This window comes from Pelodiscus sinensis, chromosome 4 (assembly GCF_052426305.1).
Source record: "Pelodiscus sinensis isolate ZL-2025 chromosome 4, ASM5242630v1, whole genome shotgun sequence".
NCBI classification, from domain to species: Eukaryota; Metazoa; Chordata; order Testudines; family Trionychidae; genus Pelodiscus; species Pelodiscus sinensis.
Window position 1 is genome coordinate 101,017,461 of NC_143055.1, and position 15,532 is coordinate 101,032,992.

At 40.4% G+C, this 15,532-nt stretch overlaps 1 protein-coding gene across 2 annotated transcripts in view; it reads right to left on the minus strand.

Moving 5' to 3' along the window:
- SYNPO2 (synaptopodin 2) overlaps positions 1 to 15,532 on the minus strand; it is a 107,836-nt gene that overhangs the window by 32,864 nt on the left and 59,440 nt on the right. The window contains exons 1-2 of one of the 2 annotated variants that reach the window (XM_025190685.3): positions 8,822 to 8,946; positions 1,014 to 1,165 (exon numbers count right to left, since the gene is read on the minus strand). In XM_025190685.3, the coding sequence (XP_025046470.2) occupies positions 1,014 to 1,165; positions 8,822 to 8,923 (254 nt within the window). In that variant the 5' untranslated portion in view covers positions 8,924 to 8,946. Of the gene's footprint in view, positions 1 to 1,013; positions 1,166 to 8,821; positions 8,947 to 15,532 lie in introns of those variants that run through there. The other variant, XM_006112606.5, reaches the window with a different exon arrangement.

Sequence of the window (15,532 nt, forward strand, 5' to 3'; positions counted from 1 at the left end):
GTTTCCTGTTTTTTTTTTTTTTTTTTTTTTACTTGTATAGAATTTATACTGAATATTAGAGTGGTAGTAAGACCGACTGCAGGACTCAGTGTTTTATAAAGGAAAATAGATACCCTATGAACATTCTTTAGATGGAGAAACTGAATCCACAGAGAGGTTAACCAACTTGCCGAAGATCACATAGTGAGTCAGAAACAGAAATGGAAGTCATGTGTTCTGACTTCTGGTCTCTGTTCTGACCACAGTCTCTGAGGAAATTCCTTGTCCTGTCATTCCTTGTCCTGTGCACTGTGCTCTTCTCATGTATACAATCTTTGCTCTTTTGAAGCCTCATTCACAGTGTCTCTCCTGTATCACTCCTGCACACTCATATTCCTTCCCTTCCACTCCCTATTCTTAGAATTCCTCTCACTCTTATGTGCCAGATCATCCTTGTGACATCCCCCCTGAAAACACATTACTTTTACTGAGGCTTTCACTGGTCAGCCATAATGCACAGCTCAGAGCATGGTGGTCTTTAAATGGAGAGGAAGGACAGTCCATAACTTGGAGCATGTGCCTGGTAGTGAGCATGGGACAGATGGGTACAATTCCCTGTTCTGCCACAGATCTTAGGAATCTTAATCACTCTGTGCTTCAGTGGTGCTTCCATATCTCACAGAGGTGAACACCTGGGGGGGTCCATTAAAGATTCTGAGGCATGCAGATGCTGTGGAGATGGGGACCAAATAAGTACCATAAGAAGATGGTACCTTGAATCAATGGATCATATGTACATATACTGTGCTGTCTGAACGCTCAAGTGAGAGCTTTGTGTTGGAGAACTGAATTCCTTTATGTTTGTAAAGTGGCAAGCAAATGGCTGCCGAAAAATATATAAATAAGAATATGACTGTGCATTTGAAATTCATAATACATGCTTATAAAATGGACATTCACACCTTGTCCCCCATGTTTTACCAGCGAGTATAAGGAGCAGAATGTATCCCAGAGCATTCTGAATAGTCTTTTACCTCTTGATAAGCAGCTGGAGGGCATCAGTCAGACCTTCCATAAGAGTGATTACTTCAGAATAGGTTAAGTCTGCACAAGGCTTGCCATTGATAGACACCACCTCATCCCCCTCACACAGCCCAGCTTTGGATGCTTTGCTCTTGCTGCGAACCTGCGATGAGTTAAAAGTAAATTAAATTCAGAATTGTATAATTAGAGTGCATTTGAAACCAGTACAACTCCATCCCCACATTCTTAGTGGAACCCTGATACTACTGGTGCCTTTATGAATATAACATGATCAAAACAATCAGTCACAGCAAGTCCCAAAAATGACAAGCTCTCTAAATCTCATTAGTTAACCCTCAAAGCCTTTCTCCATCTTCACCTCTCCTCCCCAAAAAACCCCCCTTTTCCCTTAGTCAGGCTAGAAAAAGTCAGGAAGAATAAATAGGGTCAACAGTTTCAAGTTCTTCCAAACAAAGGTGGAAAGCAAACCCTATCATTGAGGATTCCTCTCCGAGAATGCCCCATCTCCAACACCTTTGTGATTAAATTAGTCCAAGTGATGTGAAATAACATCTTTCCATCTGAGCTGTATCAGTATCCCATGGGGAAACCAGGGTCTCTAAGAGTGTGTCTAGACTACATGGCTCTGTTGATGGAACCATGTAAAGTAGTTTACTCAACATAATCCCCTCTTCATTCAAATAAAAATGCCGACAATCAGCTGATCTGGCACAGCGCGGCAGTCTAGACGCGGTCGACAAGAGAAGGCTGTGTCAACCACACTGGTATGCCTCATGAAACGAGGTTTACCAGAGCGGTCGACAAAGGCTTCCCTTGTCGACCGCGCCGTGTCTAGACTGCCACGCTGTGCCGGATCAGCTGATTGTCGGCACAGCTTGTCGGCCATTTTTATTTTAATGAAGGAGGAATTATTATTTTAATTATTATTATTATTATTTTATTATTATTTAAATCCCCACTTCATTGACTATGTAGAGTAAACTACTTTATATGGCTTCATGTCGACGGAGCCATGTAGTCTAGACACACCCTAAGATATCTAGTATCCAACCCATTTAATGCATTATGGGTCAAAAACAATGGATTTGGAAACTACTTCCAGAAGATTCTCCTAATTTGTTCCTTTGGTAAATCAAGCGTACCTCTTCTTAATATTAACACAAGGGCTACGTCTAGACTGGCATGATTTTCCGCAAATGCTTTTAACGGAAAAGTTTTTCCGTTAAAAGCATTTACAGAAAAGAGCGTCTAGATTGGCATGGATGCTTTTCCGCAAAAACACTTTTTGCGGAAAAGCGTCCGTGCCAATCTAGACGCGGTTTTGCACAAGAAAGCCGCGATCGCCATTTTCACCATCGGGGCTTTTTTGCGCAAAACAATACCGCATTGTCTACACTGGCCCTATTGCGCAAAAGCATAGCATTTCCGCAAGAATACTGACAATCTTACATGAGATCGTCAGTGTTCTTGCAGAAATTCAAGCGGCCAGTGTAGACAGCAGCTGCTTTTACAGAAAAACTTGCCAGTCTAGACGCAGCCAAGTAGTAAAACCACATGGTGGACTACTCGAAAAGGACAGTCATCAACCATTTTGGTACCTAAGATTCTCTCATGTATAGACTCATAGACTTTAAGGTCAGAAGGGACCATTATGATCATCTAGTCTGACCCCCTGCACAGTGCATTCCTCCCACTAGTCAAGTCTCAGTACACTGTGAGGGAGTACAGTTGATAAGAAACATGGGGATCGCTTTGCTAAATAATAAAGTGCATCTAGCTTTGTGGTGAAGATGACAGCTGTTCATGATTTCACAGCAGCACATCACAACTGTTGAGGATACAAAAATGTAATTACCCAGCTTGGAATGTGGATAGAACTATGAGGTTAACAATTCTACTTTTGCAGAAAGTGCAGTAAGAACTTTTATAACCAAAAGTCTAGGATTTACATTTTATTCAGAGGAGAACACCTTCTACCTTCTGATACCCCACAACTGATGCTGGGATATTAGACTAGTACTGATGCAGAGGAAAGAATGTTACCTGTTGGAATTACCCAATACAATATCTATGTTTCCCAATCAAGCACTAACCCAATATAAGTGCTAACTTGAAAGATCTAGCAAGATCACAGCATAAGGTGGCACAGAATATTGCAAAATCCATTCAGTGGGTGCACACAGGCCCACGCGCGCACGCACATGCACACACACACACACGCACATTAATTTTTTTGTTATTGTTTGAAAGAGTCTTTTGTCTCTTCTCACTTCCATAAGCCTAGGAGCATACTGATGGGGAAGTCCCATTATTGTTTTAAGATCTGGTCATGCTCTTGAATAGAAAAGTCATGTAAATGGAGAAGCTATGTAAATTGTCAGCCTGCCAATATTCTCATTTAAAAATCTACTTGCACTGGCCTATTTTTACTGTACCAGTCCTCTTTCCTTTTCCTGTACATCACTATGACCTATCATAATTATTTGTAACAAACCATAGACATCTTCAACACCACTCAAGGTGTAGCATCTGGTTAACTGCTATTTATAAAATATATATTTGGCAAATGATATGTTACATTAACCAGGATGCATGCAAGATTCTATTATAAAACAATACATGTACACAAAAGGGTTGTAGTGGAATCTGAACTCTGAAATTTCTGTTTTTTGGGCATTTGCAAATTCTTCAGCCTTAATGTTATGTTCACGGATTATGTCATAGACATAAAAACACACAACACATAATCATCAATATTCTTATTAGCTATTTAATATTATCACAAGCATAAGGACAGTAATGTAAATATGGATCATTTTCAAAGCCTTTATTTTCTATTTGTGTATCTTGGTATTTATACTGCACTCATTGGCATGGTGTCACACCCATTGTCTTCAGTGAAATTACTCCCTGTTTGCACTGTGGTCATTAGTAGCTGAGCTGCTGCATGGAAACCTATTTCTGGAGGCAGTACCTGGAATCAGTGCTATTTGGGGGGGGAAAAAAAGTGGGACTACTATCCTTTTTGCTGCTGCCTGCCATTCATCATGACTGTTGCAATTTTTAAACACCCATGTGTCACAATATAGCCTTCTGGACAATGGAGAAACAATCCAGTGCATATAGCAGCCAGTTGCCACCTTGCAGAGCCTCTAACATTTACAAATATGGAGTGGTATGCTGTGTTTATTCTTTTTCTATTAGGACTATAAACATCCTTTCACTTAGGGAAGCAATGATGTCTTAGACAGTCTTTGGTATGTTTCTCTGCATAAATGAGGTTGGATTTATTTTGTTTTTTAAACAAAAGATATTTCCATTAAATTTTTTATAATGCAATATAACTCCTAACGTAAATATTTAGAAGTCGTGTTAGAAACAAATTAAATTTACACCAGTTTTTAAAATGCAGAAACATTAACAATAAAACTCTGAAACAGTGTAAATGGCAAATAAATAATTCCTGTTGTTTTTCACTATGGAATTAAGGAATTCCTGCAATGTTAAGGGAAATCTTCTGTTTCTGGCTTTTCACTTCTACTGCAGGTTGCCAATATGAATCTGGTTCAGGCCAGCAATTGTTACCCATTTCATAGCTATTTGGTGATCTATGTGAAATAAATCAAGGGGTCTCCCTTCATTGTCCAGTGGCAAGATGTCTATGTGACTAAACTAACTGGTAATATGTCTCAGAGGTGTAGTCATGTTAGTCTGTAATTTTAAAACCAATGAATAGTCCTGTGGCACTATTCTAGACCAGTGGTTCCCAGGCCGCGGACTTCTGGCTGCTGGGCTGTGGCAGCTCTGTGGGCCGGGCCTGGGGTACACCGTTCCCACTGCAACTGTTGTGAGAGGTGTGTTCTGCCCTGCTTCTTGGTCAACCAGCACCAGGCAGGGGCGGGTCTCTTACCGGACATGGAAATGCGCTTTGTTGAGCGGTGGGAAGGCCACACAGAGCCCGGCATGGGAGCCTTAGAGCAGTCGCGACCCAGGCAGCAGCGCTCAGTTAGTAGTTGGGAGGCAGCACAGGGATAGGTGAGGAGGGTGGGGCAGGCACTGGGGACTCTGGGGACAGGGCTAGTGCTGGGGGGCCTAAGAGGTGGGGTCTGGCACTGGGGGGCTCTGGAGATGAAGCTAATACTGGGGGGATCTGGGGGAGGGGCTAGTAGTACTAGTGAGCTCTAAGGGATGGGGAACTCTAAGAGGTGGGTGCTGGCACTGGGGGGCTCTGGGAGCAGGGCTAGTAGTGGGTACTGGGTGCTGGCACTGGGGGGCTCTGGAGACGGGGCTAATATTGGGGACTGGTGGCTGGCACTGGGGAGGACTCTGACAGGTTGGTGGGATGGGGCTCTGGAAACAGGAGGCTAGCACTGGGGGGGGTCTGGTGGTGGGGGACTCTAAAGGGCAGGGGCTGGCACTGAGGCATTTGGGATAGGGGATTGGTATTGGGGGCACTCTGAGGGTGGGAGGCTGGCACTGGGAGGTCAAGTTCAGGGGAATCTGGGGTCAGTGGCTGGTGCTGAGGGGTGGTAGAGGACTCTAGGGGTTAGGGATGGCACCGGGGGGTTCTGGGCACTGGGGCTTTGGGAGGACCAGTAACATTTTATTTGCATATCCATTATTTATTTGTATATCTGCCAAAAGTTTGTGAATAGATTTACTGGTCCCCAGTATAAAAAAGGTTGGGAACCACTGTTCTAGATTAATACAAATATGAAGTATCATGAGCTTTCATGGGTAAAACCCACTTCATCAGATGACCTGGAGTGGAAATAACAGAACCAAGATATTTATAATAGAAGGGGAAGAGGGGGAAGTACCTGTCAATTGTAGGACACGTGCTAATGAGACTAATTAAATGGGCTGGAAGTGTCCCATTCTTAGCTTTTGATGTAAAAAGGCAGTTTTTAGAAGCAAAGGAGACTGGCTTTATAATGCAACATCCAGTTAATGTCTTTGTTCAAGCCCAGATTTATAGATGAATACCAATTCCACACTCTCTCTCTGTAATTGGCTGGTGAAATTCCTTTGTAGAAGAATATCTGCTTTTAAATCCATAATTGAGCAAAGAGGCAGGTTAAAATATTCCCCTACAGGTTTATGTGTGTTGCCATTTTTTATGTCTGATTTGTGTCCATTTATCCTTTGTCATAGAAACTGTCCAGTTTGGCCAACATACATGGCATAGAGGCATTGCTGGCACTTGATGGCATATGTAGAATCAATTTTTAACCAAACTTATTGGCAGCATCAGAACTAAATGGACAGGACAGCTATTTTCACTCTCCTGTCTATACATATGATTGCTTCAGACTAGGGTTCAGACCTATTGGCTGGGGAACATGGGAAACATTCTCCTTTCCCTCCACTCCAAAACTGATCCCTTCTCTTTACCCACATGATATGCAGGATCCTTGTCTGACTATTTGGAAGCTCCTTTCCCAGCATAGGTTAGCCAGGTAGCAGCTAGCTAAAGCCCTGTGCTCAGTGAGAGGTTCCTGCTGAAATCCAGCTGCAAAGAATCTTGTAGGAGGAACTAGAAGCCAGCTAACTGGTCATAGCTATTGGACAAGGGGGTGCTGCTGCACTGTGAGTGCAGAAAAACCACATTGGCTTATTGCTGGCCTTATCTCAAGATACTATCAGGGATAGTAGTCCCCCATAACAGAGAGGGAAACAGTGATGGTCAGAAAATGAGGGGGAGAGTTAACCCTGCTGAATATTTCTGCAAATTGGGAGGGAAATCGTTTTTATCAGAATTTTCAGTTGGAATGTTTTGACATTTAATTGAAAAAAAAAAACCAAAATCCTTTTCAAAACTGAAATTTTTCTGGTTTTAGGTTTCTGGTTTTCTGACAAAAGATCAAAAATGTTCAATAAAACAAGACCCTTTTTACAAAAGAAATTAATTAGTTGAAACCCCTATTTATCCATTCCATAATCTCCACAGACAACTCTTTTTACCAGTCCTAGAGAAAACAGAGCTGTTTCTTTTTCCTGTTGGCAGTCGTGTAATTTGATTACAGAGTGGATACTGAGGAATCTTTCTTCAGTTATAGAGAATTCAGCTGCAAGATTCTCATCTATGTAAATAACAAGTGAGTCTACCAAAGTCAGAAGAGTACTCAGTAGTGTAAAATCAGTTAAGCCTCAGGTTGGGCTTTTTAGAGCATTCTCTGCTCCCACCTTCCTTACTCTAAAACTACTGAGTAGGTGGTTCTCATTAGAGAAATGTCTGTAAAACTCTAATTGCTCATCCGTGTTTATAATGAATTTTGTTGTACAGTCATCACTGCTGCAACTTCCATCCTTTGTGCTGAACCTGTCTAGACACCAGCTGCTCTGTTGGAATGTTCTAGTTGCTTTGCTTCCTTCCTTCTGACACAGAATGTGTTGCTAGTGATGAAAGCTCCATCTATTTTGAAAATCTCGACCATGAGTTCTATTGTTCATGCTATAGAACTACTTAAGGATCCAATCCTGCTGCTATTGAAGCCAGTGGACTGGAGTAGAAGCAGGACTCAGCCCTAACAAAGCACAGGAGACTATAAGGAGACAACTGGGTTTTTTTAACTATTTCAAAATCAATTAAAGCATTTTAAAGATTAGATGATTCTTGCTGAAAATCTTTTTATTTTTATTTAGGTGGCAAACTTGCCAAAATCTATATTTATAATGACAGTACTTATAGTCCTGTGATTATTGCTATTTCCTGAAGTGATCAAATAAAAAGTTAACTAGATATATTCAGATATGCTTCAGAGATTCCTCAGTTTAGAGATAAATGAAATGTATTAAGCTAATATAGTCAGACATTAAATTCATTATAAGAACTGTTTCATTTTTTCCCAGTAATCAAAGTTTTTGTTAATTTATTAGCCTCTGGTCACAAAGTTTATGATCTGTTTTCCCGAAGGTCTTTCTTTTTTAATTTACGCTAAAAAATTTTTGAAGTTTCATTTCCTCTCTCATATAAATCCTATAGCAAATACGCAGAATTGCAATCCCATTTAAACGTATTAACAAATTTTCTGTCAATTAAATAGGATTTGCAATGTACAGAATGTGAGATTATAGACAGGAAAGCATGGAAGCATCAAATAGTTGCATAAATGGTGCAAACTATTAAAGGAAATTAATGGTTGTTACTTATTTTTAAATCAGTGAATTAAAAAGTGGTGACTGACAATTAACATAAGATGAATTTGCTTATCGTAACCTATAGATGCCAAGCTCTTACACAGGAGTCCTTTTTTGATCACTGGAGAACCAGGCCCTGTGCTGGCTGCTTTTGATATTTTTCATTGTCAATGTAAAACTTCCTATTTTGATTGCATCCCTTTCTCCCACCCATTTTACGTTGCTTGTCTTGAACTAGAGAGCACATTAGCATGCATAAATTAACTCACATGAGTTAGTGCCAAATGGGATACTTAAGGAACTACTGATGTGAGTAAAGTTACATAAAGCGTTTGCTGGATTGAAACTAGAGAATTGTTTGCTCTTCGGGACCATAGATTGTTTTTTCCCATGAGTCTATGGATATTTTCTAACACTTGTGTTCCATTAGCACCCACATTGTATAAAGTGTGGCATTCTCTATGCCCTGCATTGAGTCGGTAGCTTGCTCCTTCTGTGGGGTTGAGAGCAGACAACTGCATTTTACTTGTAATGTCTTTGTGCACCTGCAGTGCGATACATTTGTGAGCGTATGCTATAATTGCTATTGGTTACAGAATGAACTTTTATAATGTTAGTTACACATCCCAAAGTATTTTGAAAACAAAAATATACTTACTCTAGATACAAGTACATGTGGTGGAGGTGGGCGGGGGGGAGTACAGTCAGTCACATGGCCAATCAATGACCTTGCTAATCCTTTGTCCTTCTTTTGTCTCATTTGGTCTCCTCCTCTCCTCCATCCATTATCCTGTCACTGTTTAAAATAGGCATTTACGTCTATGAATACTATGTTTGGTCTCTCTTCTCTCTGGTGCCAGAGGCCATCAAACTACTAGTCTCCTGTTGTGCTACAAATCAACACTTCTGGGAGCAGTGACACCTTGTGTCAATCACTCCCTATGCCTTGATTCATTGCACAGCTCAGATCCTGTGCTGGCATCAACTCCCTGAAAGTCAGAAGGATTAGACCAGCAGAGGTTTTTGACACAGGGTGTAGAAGGGAGCTATCAGTGATTCATTGGTCACTTGCATGGGTGGGCCTTATATTTAAAAAAACAGTCAGACTGAAGAGAGAAGGTAAAGTTATGGACTGCTGATACCATTGGCCATAATAGAATCAAGTTAGTTTTTTACTGATTTAGTATTTAGATTTAAAAATAGCAGGGCACGAAGTTACATAGAATAATTGGTAAGCAGAAGAATGGAAATCCCAGAGCATAGTCATAGATTGTATGAAGAATGTTGATTTACCTGTTATGGCCAAAACAAAAAGTATCAGTTTTCAGAGAACCTCAAATGCTGCCACTGGAGGGCCATGTTCTCAACTCGTGTAAAAAAAAGTCATGGCTCCATTGAAATCAATGGAATTGTGCCAATTTACACTAGCTGGAGATCTTGCCCAGAGTGTTTAATAAGCTCCAGAACTTATATTGTCAGGTCATCAGCCCACTCCCTCTGTTGTTCCCCTATGAATATTTTTTATTTATAAAGTGTAATCCCAGCAAGATCCCTTGTCTTTGATCTCTTTCCAAATCCACCAGATTTGCATTAGGAGTCTGGAAATTTAAGGTGAGAACAGAAAAGTGCAGGTTGGAGAGGGAGAACTCCCATGCTTCATCCATGAATGTAAAGTTAGTTTTTCATATCTGATAACTTTTAATGAAAAGCGTTTCTCTCTGTATTATACTGCAATCTCTTCATTGGGGCATAATATTCAAGAGTATAGCTCCAGGTAGATGTAAATAGAAAAAAAGTTGTGTGTTTACATGCTTGCACATTTTTCTGTTGCCCACATCTATAGTCAGTTTCAGATATCATCTTTTTGTACTTTCCAGATCCAAGCTAAATGGGTTTTTCCCTCAATGCCTCATCCTGCTGCCATTGGCTCTGACGAGGGTAGGATTAGACCCTAAATGACCTGATACTGGTGTAAGGGCAGAACAGTGGTGTATTGGCAACACATGCTTTGCTGTCGGACGAGACATCCAATGAGGATTTGGGTTTACTTGTAAAAACTTCTAATACATTTACAGAACTTAAATCTTATATAATAATATTACTTTAGCTAAAGGATACAGTGTAAAAAAGGATATAGTGTATGTATGTTTACTGTGCACATTAGACTCAGACTTACTGGTTTTATTGAGACTTACTCAATGTTTTATCATATTGTTCTTTAACACTTTGGATTTTGTTCTGTTGCTCTATAAATCAAAAATTCTATTTCATCTCAACTCAGAAACATGTGTGTGCAGTACCTGCTCCCTCCTCCCCTCATGAAAAGAACAGGACCCCAATGTACCATAGTGCAGAAGTTTCAATTTTTGTAGTGCAAATCAATCAAGTGGTAGTTGTAATAAAAAAAATTACACACATGCTGCTATAGAGGAATAGAGAAGCAAGTGCCACTGTGAATGAACTGTGGAGTATTTGTGTTACCCGGAGCCAGAGAGCAGGCTAATCTCAGTGAACGAAAATCCTTGCCTATTCCTAAATGGAATAATGGTATAATCTTGCTAATGGTTGCCTTTAGCTCTGGCAGAAATCCAAGGCTAGCAACTGAAGAAGGGATGAAGTAATGACCTCCAAAATATTGATCTGGTATGCTGACGATACAGCAAATTTCCCAGCGGTGAGCCTTGTGCATTACTTTAAGGCTCTGCATTATGCTAACAGACAGTGTGCTGGATGAGCCATGGTCTTCACCAGTTATTATTTTTATTAATATAATTTGATGATGTTACACTGTACAATTTTGGTTGGCATTTTGAAGTATCCTGTTTAGTTGGCAAAAGGTACACCATTTCCTCCTCTGCTAATGCTCACATAGATTTGAAGAGTGTATGACTAAGGGCCAGGCCAGGCCTGCTGATGAGAGGCAGAGGGGCAAAGGGGGCAACTGCCCCAGGGCCTGGTGATACTGAAGGGCCTGAAGCTCTTGTTTGCAACCAAAAAAGACTAATGTAGACAAAGCTTTAGGGCCTGATCCTGAAGTAATAAGTACCTGTAACTGCTATTAAATTCAGTCCTTTTGAAGGATGGGGGAGGGTGTTTTCTGGAAATCATTGTTTTCCACTTATTTTCATCCAAACAATGTTTTTGTGATTCCTCCTAGCATCTGCATCCAGCTCTCCCCTCCCCCCCGCACACTGATTTGCCTGACTAGCTCATTCCTAATTAATGATGTGTGCCCTGTAAATTCACCCTACTAGTGGCAAAGGAGACACTCAGCTACTAGTATGCACTTACATACATATCCTGGTATCTCCATATCCTGTATCAGTTACTCTCTCCTATGTACCCATCCAATGTCATTTTCACTCTGTCAGTCATTTGTCCTAACTCTGTTGACATGGGAGGTTTCTCATTACAAACTCAGATAAGAGGTAACATGCTTGATCTCTAATTCAAGACTAGTCGAATAGGAGCTATAGTGAATAAAGATTTAAATCTCCTGAAATGGTCTAGTTTAAAACGATCCCCTAACATTGCAAATATACACGCAAGGTATGTGTCCATCTGCTCAAAAGGAATAGCAGAGGAAGCATAATGAGAAACAAGTGTGTTTCTTCTTCACTAAGTACCACCGCTATCAATGTCACTGTGTTATATTGAAATGTGAACCTAATGTTGTGTTTTTTGCCACTTGTCTCATTGCCTGCACAGCAATTGAATAAACACCAAAAGGGCCATGAGATGAAAAAGAATGGTTCTGTCTCACTTCTGAGAAAGCAATGACATTACTTTATTAAAAGCAGGGACTGTCTACTTGTGGGCATCCTATAAGTGCACACATGCCTGAGCAGGAGTGATCCAGAGAGGTACTGACACCATCCCTCCTATGGATTTCAAGGTCTTCGTGTGCTGCAGGCTTAGGTCCACCTTTGGCGTTTCTTTTCAGAGCACCCATCAATAAGCTCAGTCTTTGTATTTTGTGGTTGACAATTGTCTTTGCTGACAATAAGCTGCCACTGTTCTCAGTAGGAGCAATGGGCATTCTGTGTCTCTGAAAATCAGGCCATAAAAGCCTCTGTGTTTCCTTTCCCCTTCACTCCTTTTCAATGGCACAATCCCTTTTCCAATACATGTGTTTTTCTATTCCTTTAAATTTCAAAATTAGAAAGCAGCAACAAGTTTCTTTTTCTTCCACCAGCTTTATTATCCATCTCTTGCAGCCCAATATCAGTGCCCACGCAAATAAGCACTCTGAGAAGGTCAAACAAAAGATGCTATTTTAGCCACATCAGGCAATTAGATGATTTCTCCAAGTATTCTCCTATTGCACACACTCTCCTCAGCTTCTTACCCCAAGGGAGTGAAAAATTATAGCTACTGACAAGTTCAGGCCTCTTGGATATTTCCCACACTGCTGACAAGTTTCCAGTGACCACGCCACAATGCTTTTATGTTGGCCAGCCAGGGACTTTTCAGAGATCATCCCATCATTGCTTCATCATTCAGAACGCTCTTTTCTCTATTCCTATAGGGCACTTAAGACTCTATGGACAGTCAGGGAATACAGTTCCAGTACAATATGACAGAAGTTCTGTTTGCTTATTATACATTAGTTCATCTCTGTCCTCTCAGTCCAGATAGTGCTTCCTGCAGTTCAAGGATCTTTCACATTGGCAAGGCCTTCTGGAGAAGCCTGCATTGAGGCTGGCAGTGCTGTAACCCCTCAGTACCCTCTTCAGTAGAAAAGGGAGAACTATAGTCTCTAGGGCTGTAAATCCAGCACCTTTTGCTAAACCACTCCTTTTTATTACTCATTTTTTAAAATGCAGTTGCTTGTTGGATGCTAATGAAATCTTCTGTCATCTGAGTACGCAACTGACCAGATAGTGCATGTTTCACATTTATGAGTTGCTTACAAAGAAAGCACCCAATGCACCGTCCAAAACTCCAGCTTGAAATATAACAGTTTCCATATTGCCTGGCACCTCAGTGTCAAAGAGAATTCTATTTTTAGAGTGGTGCTCCACTGAACCAGCTATATAAGGTTGTGCTGAGGAGATCATTGCTTTTGTATAACATATTATAATGTTCCATATTCACTGTGGGGAGGAAGGGCTTGATTCTGCTCTTATTTACATTGGTGTGTAAATCTGGGGGAAGTTACTTGTTTTCCAAAAATAAATGAGATCAGAATCAAAGTCTGTATATTAGTTTTGAATAATACAGATACAGATTCTCTTTTTGTCCCTTAGCATAACATCTTAAAGATAACTAACTGTTATATCTTTAAAAATACGAGAGACGGTTCACTATGAAGCCAAATGATACAAGGGAACATGGATGTTCCAAGTACATGGAAATGAGATCTGTTTGCATAGTAAGCTAACAATAGACTAGTAAACTAGTATAGATTAACAGGGAAAACCCACTGAAGTTTCTACTTACTCACTACTTATTCCACACAGAAATCACTGGATTGAATACTTGATACCTACTATAGTACTATTTATGTTTGATAGTACTTTGTTTTCAGCTATAATTCTTTAGTTGCACTGGATATGCAACAGCAAGGATTAAATGAGATATCAGCTACCATTTCTGGGACCATTTCTACTATAGAATTTAAGATAGGAACTGCATTATGGTAAGTGAAGGCAGCACTGGGTGGATTATGGTCTTCTTTACTGTGGCTTCACACTGTTGGAAGTAACTTCTCTGGTTTCAATCCTTATCTGTTTTGCTTCAAGTATAATTACAGGTATAAAGGGCCAGGCTCTCCCACTCTGGACTAAGTAACTGCAACACACAGATTATAGGAGACTCCTAGAATGAGACATAGCAACTGGAATCAGTGTTCACATTCCAATAGCATAAGGCAAGGCAGCAGTGAGTGGCATGCTGCAGAACAGGACAAGGCAGGCCTGGCTTGGTGGCAGAGCAGAAATCTGGGCAGTAATTGCTGAATACTCACGATCAGGACATCCTTTCACTCTCCACACGTGCTGAGCCAAGAACAGCAACACATTTTCTGCTTCTTTGTGACATTTGAAACTTACAAGGAAAAGCCCTGCATAGTCTGGATGATTTGACTGCAAACCTATTAAATCTAATGACTTTTAGTGGAAATAAAATGCCACTCTTTATGGCATTTAATGCATGGCAAGGTGCTCCCGCTCTGGTTTGCTAAACTCTACCCTTCTTCAAGCTTCTCTTATCTAACTCTATCCTTCTTCAAGCTTAACTTATCTTTTAAAATTGCTGCATCACTTTAGAATATAATAGATTTAAATAGAACAGCTGGAAAACCTTATGATGACATGGGACATTCTCCATGTAATTATAGGGACTTAAGAAAGGCTAGAAAGAGTTAGCTGAAGAATTAAACTTTTCAAGGCTTTTAAAATAAAGCAATGCTCCCCCCTACTGGCAAGTTCTAGGCCAAGCCAATATCCAAGCAAATGAGTATAAACGGCGCTCTTTTCTTAACTAGTTACAATCCAAAACACAATGCTAATTTGAAGACAATTACAGTAATTGTAATGCTATTAATCATGATGAATTTTGGAGAATTAGTCACAGACATTCAACATTAAGAAATTTAGTAGGTGTTCCAGTGCAATACAGCATTCACTCTAGAGTACTAGAAAATGTCAGCTACTCATCCCTCCCAGTGCACCCTTAAAGTGCCTAATTCTCCTCTAAATTGCTCTCTCCTCCTCTTTCCTACCAGACCTCCCAGGTTTATTTTCTTAGGCTATGTCTACACAGCAGGATTATTTCAGAATAACTGACATTATTCAAAAATAACAAAGAGCATGTCTACGCTGCAAGCCTTTATTTTGAAATAATGGCAAGCTAGAGGACTTCTTACCTCTGATTCCTATAAACCTTATTTTTGAAGGAGTAAAAAAAGTTGAAGGAAGAGTGTTCTTCCTTCGATTTCTTGCTGTGTAGATGCACCAAAAGCCGAATTAAGCTATTTTAACTTAAGCTACGCAGTTGAAATAGGTCAAGCTGCATAGCTTAATTCTGTTTTTGCCCTGCTGTGTAGATGTACCCTTATTTGTGTAGTACAGCCAGAAAGCACCCAAAAAACCTTCCTCCTCACTGCAATTTTCTCCTCCTCCTTAAATGCTCCCTCTTGTCAGGTTTTTTCTATTATGCACACTCCCCAAAAACATGAATTCCCCATTTGATGAACTTCCTGGATGTCAATCTCAGAGAGGATTCCTAATCTCTCTCACTCTAATCCCTATGGGACTGGCTTTCTATCCCTTAATTGCACCAAGGAACTATAGGGGCTAATAGACTGTGCATTTCCATGCTTGTATATTGTAAAGGAAAATACACAGAACTATATACACTGTGGTAT